This window comes from Anguilla anguilla, chromosome 12 (genome assembly GCF_013347855.1).
Source record: "Anguilla anguilla isolate fAngAng1 chromosome 12, fAngAng1.pri, whole genome shotgun sequence".
In the NCBI taxonomy this organism is placed as follows: Eukaryota; Metazoa; Chordata; class Actinopteri; order Anguilliformes; family Anguillidae; genus Anguilla; species Anguilla anguilla.
In genome coordinates, this window is record NC_049212.1 from 17,178,021 (window position 1) to 17,195,739 (window position 17,719).

General features: G+C 44.3%; 2 protein-coding genes across 2 annotated transcripts in view; one reads left to right on the top strand and one right to left on the bottom strand.

Annotated features, from left to right (window-relative positions):
- Window positions 1-1,450: 1,450 nt before the first annotated feature.
- Window positions 1,451-7,443, top strand: LOC118210003 (vitamin K-dependent protein S-like). Its single transcript, XM_035385795.1, has 8 exons — window positions 1,451-1,814; window positions 2,133-2,248; window positions 2,597-2,786; window positions 3,453-3,611; window positions 4,109-4,265; window positions 4,348-4,502; window positions 5,176-5,401; window positions 5,772-7,443. The coding sequence occupies exons 1-8, from the start codon at window positions 1,716-1,718 to the stop codon at window positions 5,906-5,908; spliced, it is 1,239 nt and encodes a 412-aa protein (XP_035241686.1). The 5' UTR covers window positions 1,451-1,715; the 3' UTR covers window positions 5,909-7,443.
- Window positions 7,444-7,469: 26 nt separating this feature from the next.
- LOC118210004 (transmembrane protein 255B) overlaps window positions 7,470-17,719 on the bottom strand; it is a 32,508-nt gene continuing 22,258 nt past the window's right edge. Inside the window, exons 5-11 of the mRNA XM_035385796.1 lie at window positions 15,704-15,766; window positions 12,765-12,854; window positions 11,862-11,942; window positions 11,281-11,366; window positions 10,716-10,875; window positions 9,502-9,624; window positions 7,470-8,368 (exon numbers count right to left, since the gene is read on the bottom strand). Of these exons, the coding sequence (XP_035241687.1) occupies window positions 8,222-8,368; window positions 9,502-9,624; window positions 10,716-10,875; window positions 11,281-11,366; window positions 11,862-11,942; window positions 12,765-12,854; window positions 15,704-15,766 (750 nt within the window). The 3' untranslated portion in view covers window positions 7,470-8,221. The remainder of the gene's footprint in view (window positions 8,369-9,501; window positions 9,625-10,715; window positions 10,876-11,280; window positions 11,367-11,861; window positions 11,943-12,764; window positions 12,855-15,703; window positions 15,767-17,719) is intronic.

Sequence of the window (17,719 nt, forward strand, 5' to 3'; positions counted from 1 at the left end):
TAGGCATAAACGAAGGAGGCAACCTTCCAGGGATAGTTGTATTTCCCCAACCAATCAGAGTGTTTTGGCCATAGACATATATACATCTATGGTTCTGAACAGGCGTGATCTGAAACGTGTGCCGGAAAACATTACCGGAGGCAAACTTTTCCACAGACCCGCATCAGTTCGCCACTATTTGGGGGAAATGATTGTATTGATTTTAACGGGCAAACAATCAAAACCATTGCTTCTTCTGGTCATTTTTCTGGGTATTTTTTTGATAGCAGACTGCATACCGTAGGCCACGCTTGAAAAATTAAACTTTTGCCAAATCCTGTAGGCAAGCAAGCGAGTACATCTCAGTTCGATAACAGCAAATCCAAACATACGCGCTGAAGGTCCTTCAACGAAGTCACGCCATGTATTTGGCAAGTCTGTGATATAACAGTATTAAAATCTTCTAATTTGTCCATAATTCTGTTTTTAGCAGATAATTTGGGTTAGCTCGACAGCTTTGTCCGTTTTGCTGGTGTGTTTCAGTCGGGACTTAGATTGCAGCACACACGGAACAGAGGGAGTGTCGGGGGGGGGGGGGGGGGCTGAGACAGACAGTTCGATACGGAACCAATAGGGAACCAATAGGGAAGCTGCCGCAGAGGATCCTCCCTTTTGCCCCAGAAAGTACATGCGTTCATCCAGACTAATTGAAGGCAAATCTTAACACTACATCATACAATTGCATTCTAGATGATTCTGTGCTTCCCCAACAGTTTGGGGAAGGCCCTTTCCTGTTTCATCATGGCAATGACCATTTTCTAAATTAAGACTTAGTAGACTACAGGATAACATCTCGCAGAAGTAGTCCCAAATGGCAACTCTTTCAACATTACCTCATTGGTTAACATTGGTTATTTGCTCCTGACATTAATGTGTCTCATTTCCATGCTAGATTATTCATTTCTGTTGTTCATGGAAAACATCTCCTTTTTTAGCAATAATCTTGTTTCCCCTGCTAAGGAGGTGCCTGCATTTCCTGCGTTTGGGCCCTCCATCATGTACGCAATTGGATATTACATTCGGCTCAGGATCACCAGGAGTACTGTAGTTGTAGTTTTCCATAAAACCAAATCGGGCACCTTTTGATTTTATGATCTGTCATAAATGTGATGAATATTCTCATAATTTGAATCATACACTAAGCAAAGGCAGCTGGGATGGATTTATCATCATAATTATCAAATCCTACAGTATGTATTGTTCATGCATTCAAGGAGAGAAAGTAGAAACATTAACACTTTTGCATCAACTTATAATCATTGTTTTACTTAGATCCCTTTGGCTGTCAATAAAATTAAGTTTGACGTTAATAAGTATGCTATGTTTATATAACATTAAAGTCTGACAGAATTTGTTGTGCATTGTCCAAGGACACAGAGTTTTTGTTTCCTTGAGGTCAGTATGACCCTTCCAGTAGCTTCTGGGTGATGTCGCCAGTACGGAACCCTGCCCAGTGTTTTGGCTTATCTTCGTGAATGTTTGGTCATTTACTGTTGTTGCAAAACTTATAATCAGACAGATTTCTCAAGACTCCTTATAACCCCGGACCCGGTATGATCATCAGTGCTTTTTTGGAGAGACGGCAAGTGCCCGAGACAGAACGGTGAACAGATCCCAGGTTTGAAGACAGACAGGTATCCGACAACCGGCCATCATTTTCTCACAAGGAAAGGAAAATGAGGCTTGCATTTACAGTATGCTTGGCACAGCTGGCTGTGGAATTCTGTGTTCTGGGAACTCTGGGAATGACCTTGGATATGCTGAAGATCAGCAAGGTGAGCAGCTACCCTGAGCACACGCACACCCAAACTGAACAGCACTGCTTCTTCCTCTTTTCCTCGTGGTTAATGGTGAAAACCTTATGTACTAGAAGGACACACATTCATTCATTAATAGTGAATGAATAATTGAATTTCCGCTTCCTTTGCATCACTCAACTGAGGACTTGGCAAGTAAGGTATAAGCATGAACACATAGTCTACATGAATTTCAGAATGTTTTCATGGTGTTGTATATTTTTATATATTTATATATGGGTATATGCTTGCTTTTTTCATAGTTCATTTGTAGCTTAATCACATTTCTGTCTTAAGGACACACCTCTGTGCTATCCATTTGATGAGAAAAAGGTTCCCCATACACTCTATACCGGGAACAGCTCCATGGGAAGTGTTCCCGTCCTGGAGTACAAGATCTCAGAGTTAACCAGGTACTGTCTTGAAACCACTATGATCACTTTCTTAACTGGTTTTCAGAAGGGTTGGGTGTGTGCCCGAGAGCTAAAGGTCTGGAGATTCTGCTTTGAGGGGTGGGGTTTGCTCTGACTGAGAGGTGAAAGCACCATTCAAAGGCAGGGGTCCTGGTGTAGTGGTGTTCATCATCTCTCTTCCCTGATGTGATTGACTTGCCTTGGCAAGGCCCTCAGGTGGGTTTTATGAGCTGACAGGACTGTGCCGGGATGTGCTGATGCTGCAGGAGATTAGCCCGGGGTCAGGGGGCAAGCGCTCGTATTAAGGTGGCTGGCGTGAGTTTCCCTTTATTGGGTTTTCTTTCCCAGCTTTGACTCTGAGTTTGAGCTGCGTACGCTGGACCCTGAGGGCATCATCTTCCTAGGGGACATTGGCGCCGTCACCAACTGGTTCCTCCTGGCGGTGCAGAAGGGGCACCTGAGCGTGCAGACCAGCCGCGGGAACGGCAGGGTCGTGGTGAACGCCGGCCCCCTCATCAGCGATGGCCAGTGGAAGAAGGTGATCTCCTTCCCAGCATGCACTGCCACTGAAGCAGTTATCACACTCACTGTGAACCCAGCCGTCTTGTAACCACAGCAACCGCACACTGAGACACCTGTGGCCACACCCACCATACAATAAGCTGTCTCTAATCACACCTACCATGAATCATCTTTAACAGAACATAAGTACAGCAGTATCTGGCACGAAGACAGAAATATTTCATGAGCATAAATATGTTACATCGCAGGCCATCACATGACATTGCTGTGTTTGTGTACCTAATCATATTTATTACTTTAGTTCAGCACCACCCTCTTTGTCAAGTGAAGCATGGTGCCATCAGTTTATAGTTTGGAGCAGTTTGACTTGTGGTAGCCAGCACAATGACTTGAAAGTGAAAGCCATCATAACAGTGGGTCGATACACCACAAGGGCTTGGCTGTTTTACAATTTTCAGTCTCTCTGGGGAAAAGTAAAAGCGATTTCCCATGTCCGAGGGTGACAGCACTAGTAAACAGTACTACACATACAGTAAATAGCTCATAAAAGGTTCTGTCGAGAACCGGCAGCACGATAGGCAAACTGCATTAGAGCCAGATGTAGATATTCCATCATTTTTACGGCCTCAGGGGTGCGTAAGTGCCGCTTGGGTCAGACCTTGAAGTGACGTTGTGACCGCAGATCGTGGTGGCGAAGCGGGAGACGGACGTGTCTGTGAGTGTGAACGGGGACCGGGTCGTGTCTGTGCAGCAGTCCCCGGAGAGCCGCGATGCGGAGCTCGGAGACGGACTCCTCCGGATCGCCATCGGGGCCTCCTTGCCAAACAGCATTCCAATTGGGGTGAGTCCCAGGGCAGTTGGGGGGGGGGGAGGAGCGGCGAGAGCAGTGGGACATATGAGAATTAAAGAGTACAGGGCAGAGTGGGCACCAGTGGAATGTGCAAAGGCCGTAGGCGTGAGGCGAACTGTTCAGCATGTCAAAGGTCTCGCTTGGATCAAGAGAGAAAACAGATGGTCCGGATCTAACCAAATGATTTTTGAGTTAGATGGGGGAGAACTGAAAATGACTGGCAATATCTGTCAATTTGACTGCTACCAATAGGAGCTCTCAAATTAAGTACAGCATTACTTTCTGTTTTCAGATGGGCGATCTGGGCTCATTTTACGAAAGCCATTTGCGCAGATTTTCAGTCGCACACAGCAATATCTAGTGCATTTTAGGCACCATTACAGCTACAGTAGCTCTGCGCAACCGACAGCTTCCTTGCAAACCATATCTTTCTAAGGGTTGTCCGACAATGCAGTGTAACAGCACTGTGTGCCTGTCCCTGTGCTCAGATCAGAGGGGCTCTGGACGCCTGCATGCGGAGCTGGGACTGGGTGAAGCAGGACTCCAGTGCGCTGCTCCAGCACTCCCACACCCAGGGGTGCTGGGAGAACATCGTCCCCGGCTCCTTCTTCCCAGGAAACGGGCATGTGGGCTTCCTGCCAGAGAGTAGGTGGCATTCTTTCTCTTGAGTGACGCACTGTGTGTGTGAGGGTGAGGCCTGCTGTAATGAGCTGCCCTCTGTCTGCAGCATTTGGGAATGTGACGGCAGAGGGAGAGGGTAGCACCTGGGTGCTCTCGATGGAGCTGGCCTTCCGCCCTGTGGAGGACACTGGAGTGCTTTTTGCCGTTGTGGACCCTCACAGAAATGTCTCCTTCTCCCTGTCCCTGTACCAGCACACAAAGGTGGCATACCTGAACCAGCACACATGTTTTACACACAGATTACATACCTGTACCAGCTCACACAGATTACATACCTGTACCAGCTCACACAGGTTACATACCTGTACCAGCTCACACAGATTACATACCTGTACCAGCTCACACAGATTACATACCTGTACCAGCTCACACAGATTACACACCTGTACCAGCTCACACAGGTTACATACCTGTACCAGCTCACACAGATTACATACCTGTACCAGCTCACACAGATTACACACCTGTACCAGCTCACACAGATTACATACCTGTACCAGCTCACACAGGTTACATACCTGTACCGGTACACACAGATTACACACCTGTACTGCCATACACAGATTACACACATGTACCAGCACATACACATTACACACCTGTACCTGCACACTCAGATTACACACATGTACCAGCACATACACATTACACACCTGTACCTGCACACTCAGATTACACACCTGTTCCAGCACATACACATTACACACCTGTACCTGCACACTCAGATTACACACCTGTTCCAGCACATACACATTACACACCTGTACCAGCGGCTGCCAGAGAGGGTACAGTTATATAACATCTGCATTCAGGTGTGATTTTCCATAGACGGCAGTTAGTGAAATGAGGTTTAACACCACTGTTCTGGTCTCAGGACCTGGTGCTCCATCTGAAGGACCAGGTGTTTGGCTCGAGCAGCGCCCCGCCCTCTCTGTGCTCGGGCGAGAGCCAGTTCCTGCAGCTGCAGGTGAGGGCGGGCCAGGTGATGACGGAGTTGGGGGGGGACAAGGTCACACGGAAGCTGGAGGAGCAGGACTTCCGCTACCTGAGGGCTGTGTGGAGGCAGCCTGGGACCATGGTGTACCTGGGAGGTCTGCCTGGTGAGCCACCGCAACACCCTCTGGGGCTTATCCTCACTTCCCTCTTTTCCCTCTCTTCTAACACCTGCCTCTCACTTCCTCCCTCATTCTCTCCTTCTTCCTTCTTGCCCTCTGTCTCTTGCTCTCTCTTCTCCATCTTTTGTCTGCATTCGTCTAGCCATATCCTTACCCTCTCACTCTGTATCTGGGTCCTGATCCCTGGACTACAATCATACGACTGCAAACTGCATGATCAAAGGAAAAACAGCTGTATAACTCATGTATTGAAAAGTTTATGTAATGATGGATCGTGCGTGTTGATGGTGCAGAGGAGGATGCATTTCAGCCTGATAAAGGTGGTCTGAGTCAGTGAGAGCAGTTATTTCCACAGAGGGAAGCTCCTCCTTCCACGGCTGCCTGCAGGCGAAGGTCCAGGGTGTGGATGTGGATCTGGACCTGGCGCAAGTCAAGAGTGGGGACATTCGCTCTTACAGCTGCCCCTCTGCCCTGGACATCCAGGGGAAATGAGGGACAGTCAGTCCAAGCTTCTGATACACGGTGCATGTGCACACTCATACACACATTGCACATACACACACACAAACACGGATGCTTAACATTAGCACACGCAATATACACATAACACTCACCCATGCACAAACAGACTCACACATAATGTAGCACCACATAATGTGTACACAATATACACACACACACACACACACACACATACAATGTACCCACAGCCCAGTCCACACAGTACTCTGTCACACACACCCACACACACTTTCAACACAGCACTATATCTTGTGGTTTGTTATAACCTTTAAATATTACAAAGTGAATAAATTAGGTCTCAGACACAGCAGCGAGCACATTAGTGCACCACAGGCATAGAGAGTGTGTGTGGATTTTTCCATTTTTTATAACCCATAAACGCAGAAAATATGTTTTTACAACCACTCGTATCCTTCCTTTGACTGGTATCAGAACACAGAGGGAATGTAAAAGTGATTGAGCTGCTTCAGCCTGGAACAATCATTCTGAAATCCAAAATCTGAAGGTTACTTCCTGCTCTTCCCCAAAGCTTTTATGTAAATGCATCATGAATGTGCACTGTCACGGTGTGCGGTCGGTGTCCAGGAAAGGGGACTGAACTTCAGCTCTAAAAGGTGCGGTGCAGCTCACAGCCCCCGTCTCTTAGCCAGGCATTTCACAACGGACTGAGACGGATGCTCTCATCGCTCAGGCATGAGGACTGAGTAAAGCTGTGGATGTTTCAGAGAGAAATTCTCTCTGGAGCGCGTGCCCTCTGTGTCCACACACAGCGCAAAAATGGCATTTTTTAAATTAACTTTGTTTTGAAATGTGCTTAAATTTAATTATTCGGGGACTAAGAATCCCGCATCAAAGAGCACATTGCCTGAAAAAAAGAATGATGCAAGACTCAAGAGAGTAGGTGGCAGAAAAAAATGATCCCATTTGGTCACATTTGTCAGCATGATTTCATTTATGATAATCAGCTTTTTTTATTTTTAAAATGCTCATTTATAGTGCCTCGCCAAGTATCCAACAGCACAACCCCTCTCTTGACCCTTGCCTCACTGTTAGCATGTATTTTATGTACTTCTGATGGTCTCTATCCATTCATAGAGTAGAATCTCTGCAGACTCTACTAGACTCTACTCTAGAGCATTTCTTACTCAACTGATGAATCTTTTACTGGTGTATATTCCTACACACACGATACATCCTGTTCCTCTTTTCAAACTCATTCATTGGTTAACCACAGACCCAAACCTGCAAGGGCGGAGTGCTGTCTACATGGCTGCTGTCATGAAGGTAGGAACAGATTCCAGATTCTGGGGCATGAAGTTGTTTCGTTCGGCACGTACATCTTTGGGGACTGAACCCACAAACTCACGGGATCAGGGCAGGTATTCCATCCTCGAGGAAGCTGAATACACGAACATGCTGTAAACAACTGATCACCCTGCTTTACCGGAATTGTTCTATTTCACATCCTGTCTTGCAAAGTCCAATAAATAAAAAAACTCAAGATACAAAAAGAATGGTTTTTAGTCATTCACAAGGTCCACTATATTTATAGTTTACTGGCAAGTAGTTCCATCTTTGGTATAAAAAGACATTCACAGTGCTTAAATGATGTTTTCTCCATTTGAAGAATGAAACAGCATTCTTACTGTCATGTGTTAGAAAGCCATATAAAAATTAATGACAAAAGCATCAATACACAAAAAAAATGTTTGCGCAGCATGTACAGACATTTACATGATATCTGTGATTTCACTCAAACCAAATACTTTGGATGTGTGAACCAGATGTGGAAGAGTGAAGCTATAAAGTGGGTGGAGCTATCATGTGTTTAAGTAACACATTGATTTTAACTCATTGTAGGACTGGTTCATGAGAGCGTGTGGTAGCTCCACCTGTCACAAGGCTTATGAAGTTGCCTCTTCCCACATTTTCCACAGAAAACTGCAGCCCAGGGTGAACAGAATGAGCCAGCCTGTCAGTGGGTCTCAAACTGTGAGGCCGGTACTGATACCCAAGCTGGTTTGGTACTGGCTCAGTGCTCTGGACAGATAATAATCAGTTGGGAAGCTCAGATTGTTATTGTTATGGTCATTAATGTGTGGGTCACGGTTTATTTAAACTCTAGCGTGGTCTCAGACTTAAACGATGTGTGTTGTTCTTACATTGAGACTGGATTTTCCCAGAGTGGGTGGGAGGTCTTCTCTTTCTCTGCCCATAATCTGCTTGATGGACAGTTTTGAGAGGTATTAATTGCACCCTGGCAGGGAAAAGGCTGTGTACTCCTCAGACAGAGAAGCCCTGCTTTTTATAGGGCAGCAGGCTGTACAGCGGGGCAAAGGGAGGGGGGTGGGGGTCCAACCGGCGGGTGTCCGACGGTCCACCCTGGGGGGTTTCCATCCCTGCTGCAGGTGTGAAATACAGTGAAGTACTCTGGAACACAAAGGAAACGGTACAGTCAGCTGGAGGCTGTTCAGCAGCACATTTCCAGGAATTCCTCTTTGGCAACTGCAGCCAACAGCACATAGTATCCTACCACATCACCTCCCCAGGAACAAGTTCTCTCCATAACAACAAAACAAATGCTCTGTGGCATCAAACTTCCCGAAGAACTTAGCCATCACCGAGAAAAGAAAAAGATTGTAAAGGTTTCAGGGTATGTGCTGTCTTGTAATGTTTTTTTTTTTAGCTTGTGTGGATAAAGCCTGTGTTCAGATGCATGCTGGGGCTGGTATTCCTTCACACCTCAGGAGCTGTGTGCCAGGGCTGTAAGCACACAGCTGCCTTATAACAGAAAGCAGATCTGATGAGATCTGGGGAGACGAAACGGACCCAGAACAGCACCAGGTTTTCATTAGCACCAAAACTTCTGATAGCAGGGTTAGTGGGTGCTGTTGCTGAGCAGGAGAGCTATTCTGGTTGACAGAGAGAGCCTTCAGAAATGCTGCCCAACTCCACACATGGCCAAACCTGAAACAAATGCCTCTCTCTGTATCTTGGTAAGCGTTATACATTTACAGAAGCATTTGGTTGTTTGCTTTTTATTTTCCAAATAACTACACATCTAATCTTCCTCTCGGTATCATTGGAAACAGACCAAGAAATGTGCGAACCTCATATTTATCGTTGTTTTTTTTTTTTTTATCCCCGATATATTTGCGATGTGTTGTATTTGATGAAGAGCCAGGAGAATATTGAATGCCCTGCTCCAAGAATAACACAACCCAGCACAATAATATTTGTCTAGCACAGGCAGGTATCAGAGAAGTGGTGGAAGTGGTGCACATAATTAGTGTGGTCAGACTGATTGCCATGGAAACACTTTCTGATACGTTTTGCCTGCGCAAAGTGTACATATAATACCTTGCTATATTCAATGGCAATCTCTTCACATCCTGGTGGAGTTTAAATACCCATTTGTTCATTTTAAGTCACTGCCAGTCGAGAATGTATAATCCCTCCTCTTTTCGTGTCATATTGCCCTCCATGATACACACCAATAAAAAAAAATGTTTTCTCTTTATTATGAATGTCAGTGTTATGGACGAGACGTGAAAGGGACTGACCGGGTAGAGCGAGTGTCCGGCGGCGTCTGTCACCAGCGGGGCGGTGGGGGAGAGCACCACGCTGTCTCTGTGGCGCAGGATGGAGAGCTGGCTGCTCCCGTCTGGACTGACCGTATGGCTCTTCTGCAGACACAGACACTGCTGTCACACTCGCAGGGGCACAGACAGACGCCGCTTTCAGACCCGCAGAGAGGACAAAGGACAGAGACTCGCAGCGCAGAGAGAAAATGCACTGCCATCGAACGCACAGGACGGCCCACAGACGGAGCAGAGAGAAAATGCACTGACGGTGACATCACACAGACGGAGCAGAGAGACAGACACTGTTCAGAAAGGCTGGGAAGAGCGGAGCTAATTTAAATAGTGAAGTTTTGATTGTGGGGAAAGGCTTGCGATGGTGGAAGGAGACAAGATGCTTCAGGGCAAAGCAGGATGAACAGTCTCAAACTAAACCCAAACACTAATTTGATTTATTTATTTAATCAACGATGAAGGTCAACTGACTACAGATCATCCATTCAAAAGGATGCACATCCTGTTAAGGAGAACTTATAGCACATTCTCTCCTGAAGGCACAACACAAATGTGTGGTAATTTCACCTACATTAACCCAAAGCACATCTACAACAGACGTAATGTTGCAGTTAGCTTCAATGAGTTTCAAATAACCTCTGCTGAAAACTAGTGTTTTATCAGGACAAGCCAACTGACAGCTCTATATAGGCTAGTTTAGTTTTTAAAAAAACCATACAAATCGTATCAACACCATTTTCTTGCAAAGCACTATGCAAATGCACAACTTGATGGATACAAGGGGAAAATAATTCAGGGAAGAATTTAAGGGCTTTACATTCATCTCAATCTTATTGCGCTGTTTTTCTACATTTTCAACTGAAGCCAACACATGCCCCACTCCCCCTCTGAGATAATGAGCAGTCAATACAGACTATGGAAATGTTCGACTGAACTCCTTTAACAAATAAACTGCTCCCAAGCATATGTAACTATTGAAGTGAGATATTCTCTTTAACTCACAAGGTATTTCAGTACATTTGTAATGTTTAATAGAACAGACAATTGTATATTCCTGAACAGTGCATGTTCTACTTCTTGCCCTTGAAGCTGGTTAGTAGTGGTAATCAGCTCACAGAGTGGGAACAGGTCTGCTGCTGGGCAGCTGACCGATGGCCCATCATGCAATGGGGCCCTCTCACCATGTCTTTGATGCTGCCCAGCACAGCTGTGCTGAGGATGCCCAGGATGAAGGCTGCCAGATTGAGCAGCGTGAGGACCCAGATCAGCACGTACAGGGACAGCACCTCCTGGCAGCTCCGCACCCCCACAAACTCAAAATGGCTGTTCAGGTATCCTCCGCTGGGGCAGAGAAAAACAGCCTGACATCACTTCATCATCATATCAACAGTATTCTGCAGGTCATCAAACTGATCGCTGTTCGGTGAACTAGCTCCAGACAATTGCCCTGATCCCTGATTCATAATGGTCATGTGCAGTCACAGCCTTCAGTCACAGAATGCCGTGTGAATTTGTGTGTGCTCAGGCATCCTCATGTATATTCTTCACATGCTTCACACTGCTGGTGTCAACCAGGAAAAAAGGTATGAGCGTACGGGCGCATGTACGTATGCATGTATGTATGTATATATGCATGTATGTATGTATGTATGTATATATGTATATATGCATGTATGTATGTTTGTATGTGTGTATGTTTGGTCATAGTAGGCTCACAGCCAGCAGGGCTCATAGGTGTTGACTCACTTGGCACAGTCATACAGGTCACAGCAGTAGCAGGTCCCACTCCTCACCTTCATGCTACACGACTCCACCAGGCCCTGACATGGCACCTGCAAGCGGAGCACCAACACAGCTCACAGCCAATCCCAGCACAGGAAGCCCTGAGTGACAACACAGCTCACAGCCAATCCCAGCACAGGAAGCCCAGAGTGACAACACAGCTCACAGCCAATCCCAGCACAGGGAGCCCTCAGTGACAACACAGCACACCGCCAGTCCCAGCACAGGAAGCCCAGAGTCACAACACAGCTCACAGCCAATCCCAACACAGGAAGCCCTGAGTGACATAACCCACATCTACAAGTGTGCACTGCAGCCCGATCTGACAATTGGCAAGAATAAAATTTTTAAAAGTTTCCTTAAAAAAATCAATCCTGCGTTGTAACGTTTACACAAACACATTTAACTGGACAAAAAACATATTTTATCCATTTCAACTTTCGTAATATATAAATATGGATGATTGATATAAATGATCCTTTGTTCTCTCAAAGTGATATGTCACAAGCTACAGCAGTAATGGACCCAGGCCTGGTTCTGCTTACTGAGGCGTAGTAGTTCTCATAGATGTAGCCCTTTCCACTGGAGTAAAACTGGCATCTCCCAGCTCTGAGGGGTCTCGTGTCCTTAGGGGGGAGAAGAGAGAGGAAGAAGGGGATGAGACAGGATGGTAAAGACAGAGAGACACTGCCCTAGTCCCTTTCTTACACAAGGTCAGGCTGAGCACCTGGCTCCCATGCCTGAGAGGAGGACTCAGAGAGGATTTGGGAAAGAAAGGAGGTCACATATGGAGGCTGGATTTGTCACGCTACTAGAGCAATACTGAGGCAGTGGTCTTCACCAGAGACAGAGTACGGATAACCTTAACCAATAGTTAAGCTTGGATTATAATTTCATTTTTTTCTGCCCTGACCTTGACACCATTGATCACTCCATTAAAATAAATGATCGATTTTAAGTTCCTCAAGTGAATTTCACTTTGGAAGTGTGTTGATGTTCATATTTATTGGTGAAACTACTGTTGTAGTGGAAGGCTTGACTTTGCTGTTTGCGTCTAGTGTCTGAGCAGCAGTCCCAAAGGCCCAAATGGTACTGCAATATCTCTTCTGCACTCTCCAGGAGCTGCTACTGGATTCCGTCAAATCAACAGTCAGCAGCTTCCAGACCCCGCCCACAAGTGAAGACACACAAAACTCACCCCTGACAGTGAGAAGCGCTTGCTTCATTCCACATGTACGTAAGGGAGAGCAGGCACAAAAACACAGGGCGGACATGCATGGTGCATTCTCATGCACGCACACACATGAATACTGATCATTATCATAGAAATGAGACATAGTAAATGCTTTACGACTGAGATCTTTCCAAGAACCATATGAAAGAAAGAACTATATCCTCTTCATGGCTATATTATTAAGTAAAGAGTGTTCACTTCTGGAGATACTCACAATGCTGAGGAGGATGAAAACTCCATCCACCACCACACAGAAGAAAGAGGTCAGTATGCCGAAGCTGAGGAAGACTATGGCAGCGACCAGCTGGAAAAAAGCAGGAGTCATATATTTTGAAAAAAACCTCGAGTGAAACCCCAAAGAAGAAAGTGGAGGCATATGAGTCCCCAGCAACACAATGTACAGCACATCTATTGCTCCAGCTTTATCCTTTCTTCAGAATCACTGTATTATTCGGATAATATGCTATCTTAATCAAATATAATCCCCTTCATAATTTGTTGAGTTGACACTGAACACACGTCATTGAGGAATGAGATAATGAGAGAAAATTTTCATCTTGGAAATCATTTAATTCAGTGGCCACTAATATGTAGACTAAATAGCACTCCAGCTGAAACAGAAAACAGTAAAAATAAAATTGAAGTCAACAAAATATCAATATAAAGTACTGTGATACTATTTCTGATACAGCTACAAATAATAGTAAATATGATCATCCATCATAATTATTTACATTAGTTCAATGTGTGAAGATCATGCAAAGCAAAGTAAATTTGAGAGTATACCACCACATCAAGATCAGATTGCAAGAACTGCAACACCATTGTTACTGGAGTTTAAAGTAGAACCAAAATGGTATTTGTCCATTCTGTTGGTGCCTTTTACCAACATTTTAGGGGAAGCACATTATAAAGGCACTGTTCACTCAGTAAGTCATTCAGTGATTGATATTTCTAATTCTGTTTACACCAGTCACTGCCAAAAACATGGTGTACCCTGCTGTCCAAATGTTTTCTAAAAATAGTTCTGAATACAGAGACCCTGCAAATTTAATTTTCCCTTGTAAGAAGTTATTTAATTTGAGAGTCACAATTAAGTATGACGTACGTTCATCTAATTGTCCTTATTCATGTTGACAACTAGACGTTTCCACTTAAATATGCTCATCTTCAGACGATCACATTTTGGAAGGGTACAGTTCATTGTGATTAAGCGTTCTGTGACCATACTGTGTTTTGCTTTCACGCAGGACACAGACAAGACTGGCATGCCATCACCAGTCCTTGGATGCCTTTGATACCCCCAGCAGCTCATGGAGGGGCAGCAGTATAGTATAATGGGCAAGGAGCTGGTTTTGTAACCTAAAGGTCAGAGGTTCAATTCCCAAGTAGGACACTGCTGTTGTTGTACCCTTGAGCAAGGTACTCAACCTGTGTTCCTTCAGTATATGTCCAGCTGCATAAATGGATGCAAACTTGTGTAAGTCGCTCTGGATAAGAGCATCTGCTAAATGCCTGTACTGTAATTTGATCTGTGGGAAAATGCTTCTGCAGCATCCCTAAAGGTGAATAGGATTTCAAAAGAGAAATGCTTGGGAATGAGGCCACTGGTCAGCAGGTCTATGGAACCAGGCTATCTGTGTTGGATTAGAACTGAATCTGGAACTTATAATGGGAGACAGGAAATGCCCTGTAGCAGTAAAATTCCATCACACCAGCACTGAGCCTACTCCCAAAAGCCCAGCTGATTTACAGTACAGCTTAAGTAACATTTTCTCAGCAAGCTATAGGAGATCAAGCTATAACTACATCTGACCTTCTCCTGGTAAGTGTGATTCACATCCAAAAGGACAATGCAGTGTTTTTAGTGGGAGAGTCGTACAGTGGCCAAAAGTGGTTTTAACATCTTATTGATGTTCATGGCTGCTACTGTTAGCAGTAGCTATTCGGCGCAATGTCTGATTACTGGGAAAAAAACAAAAAGCACAAGATATGGCCAGGACTTAATGTGCATCCAAAATGCTGAAAGAAGATAATCTTCCATGTGAATGCGAACAACTACAAGAAAAGAGGCTATCACACGCTATCAGTAATTTTATCTCTCTGCTTTCTGCATTGCAGATCCCAAAGACGCACATTTAAACCAAGAATCTCCACCCCATGCTGACACAGATATGAAGGCTAAACGGTAACAGAAGACACATGAAAACATGCTGCTGTTTGTGTCGGCAGGAGCAGATACCAGCTCGTAACATTCAGATGGTAATTCACAGCTGGGAATGCAGAGTTTGCAGTGTGAAGCTAAGAGTGCCCAGTTTGTAACACAGCTTGTTGTCTACAGCTCTGAATGCTTACTTCTTACAGCACAACACAACCCTTAATGCACAGTAACATGCAGCTTGTACAGCATGAAATTCATGGCTTTTAACACACAGTCTATTTCCCAACGGGAGAGACTTCACAAGTCCAGAGTTGATACAGAAACAGTATGTATGTACAGTTTTCAAGTCTCCAAGCTTCAAGTATATTACATCTACCACTAACTGGAATCAAAAGATTTGTGAAGTGCAGTTATTTCCATTGGTTAAGCAGGTTATTATCAAGCCCATCATGTACACCACAGCCATATAACTAAATGAAATTGCAACCCAAACAGGCAAACCAAGCCATGGCCCCCCATATACCAATCTCAGTCCAAGCTCCTTCAGACAGCGCAGCTGGCCCTGTACCCAGAGCCAGCTCGACCCAATAAGCAACATGAGGAGCTGCTTAGGGCCCCGTGACCACCAGGGGGCCCCCTAACTATTCTAAAATATACATACAGTGGTGGTGCTGAGGGGGGCAAGCCTGGGCTACAGCCCCAATCACAAATTGGCACAGCATCCTCAAGCATTTTCTTACAATTTTACAATAAAAAAATTTAATTATCAGCGCCTCTGAGTATTGGCCTAGCTCCCCATTAGCACGTCCTGGGAAAAAATCCTTGCGCCACCACTGCGTATATAATTCATAATGTTGGTTTGGAGGCCCCAAAATGAAATCCTGCTTAGAGCTCCTCACAGGCTCAGGCCCGCATTGGCTGGACCTGCCCTGAAGCCCACAGCCTGGGCTGGACTCAAAGATATAAGAGACATATAAGGAAGATATACTTACCAGCTGCTTGCGGTTTTCTTCAAGACAGAGTCCCAGAATACCCAGGAAAGATCCAAACGCCAACTATGGAGGAAATTCAGGGTAAAGTCTGAGAAAATATAGGATTCTCAAGACATGGGACAACGTCTGTAAAGCAAATACAGATGCATTCAATTTAGATTCAGTTTCACTGAGAGCAATGAGTTCAAGACCTGATTAATTACTTGGAACTGAAGAAAGACTCAATTTATGCATCCATGTGATTTATAGTTATAATTCAAGCCTTATATGCCTTATTTTCAGACAATATTTGGATTTGGAGGGGTTGTGATGATAGAAGGTTAAATACTTGTCCTGGAAGATACCAAGTATATTATTCACTATTCTTATACTACTCTTATTTTGCAGTCTTATATCTACTGTGAGAATTTTAAAAATTATATTACCTAGTCAAATTGGTTGTGAGATTTTGCAGATTTGGAGTGATAGCCAGTGATAGCCAGTGCTATCAGTGCTATGCAGATTTAATTTCATGCTACCTTATATGATTCATAATATTATAAATATGAAAATTGCATAGTTCTATTGGCAGTTCCTCTACCACAATTTATTAATTGAATTATTTCTTTCAATTAACATAAAATATTATTGTCTTGCCTGGCATCTGCCTCTCCAATATCTGTTTTGTGCAGCTCTTCTTGACCAGTGCTACTGTGGATAACTGCAGATATGCATGTTATTTCTCCAGTTGTACAATAGACTGCACTGCGTTAGGTTTGGGGGCCATCTTTGACTGGGGCTCCTGAAGACCTGGCAGAAGTCCAGCAGGAATCATTAAACTGTATGTGTGTGTGTGTGTGTGTGTGCGCGCGTGTGTGTGCGTGTTTGTGTTCATGTATGTGTGTGTGTGTGCGTGCTTGTATTTCTTATGCACATTCCTGGCAAAGGGGCTTGTGGTCTTTAAAATAAGCTTAAACTTTAATATAATCAGTCTCCTGTTAAATTTACAATCACAATCTAGTGAATATATAAACAATCTATTCAAAAAACGCAATTCAGCAAGAAAAGCAGAAAAATGGAGAGGCACAGTACAGGCACACGTACAGAGAGATGCCACCACTCACACACACTGAGAGTGCCCTGCCTCTTAACACACCCATAGCTTGTAGCTATGATCCCATCCTCCAAGGGTGTCCAACTGCTTAACAGCATTGCATTTCCTAACACCATACCTGCCTCCTTGTAGCATACACATCCTCGTCCCAAGGTATATGAACAACAAAGGTATATAACAAAAAAAAAAAACCATAGAGCTATAAGCAGCAGTTCCAGGGTCCAAGCAGGCAATGCAACGTTCCACAGCAAGTCAGCAATGTCCATGTAACAAGATCACAAATTGCCACAGTTTCATACTCTAAAGCAAAGCTCAGACTGCAGGTCTCCAGCCCCAGCAATGCACAGCACTGAAAGTGAGTCTGAGACAACATACAAAAAAGAAACCTTCCCTAACTCACAGGAAGACAACGACCACAACGACTTTGGGTGCGAGCACACTAAGAAACGTCTCTGCCAGTCTCCAATCTCTAATGTTGCCCCAACAGGCATGACCATGCGATGCCACACACATGAATGAATTCTCCTTTGTGATCCTGCTCACAGTTTTGCTTTAATATTGTAAACCACAGGAAAGGTTCTTCAGCACGAGAATTCAGAGCTAAGTATTGAATGAGGGATACGTGCTAAAGCATTCACTGCAAAGGAAACATATTTATCAACAAAATGCTTTCATGACAATAAATTGAGTGCAAGATTATTGTTGTTATTTAATAATATAAGCTATTTCATGCTGGTAAAATGAGACTTGGTGGTGCCTTTATTGCATTGTATGGAAATTACTGAATTATTTGGCCACTTTTTGAAATAGCTTTTTTAATAGCTCTTAGATTTTTTAAATAGCTATTAGCTATTGCTTTTAGATAGCCTAAAAGCAATTTTGTTTTTATATACTTTCTAATTACCTTATATTATAGACTTTTT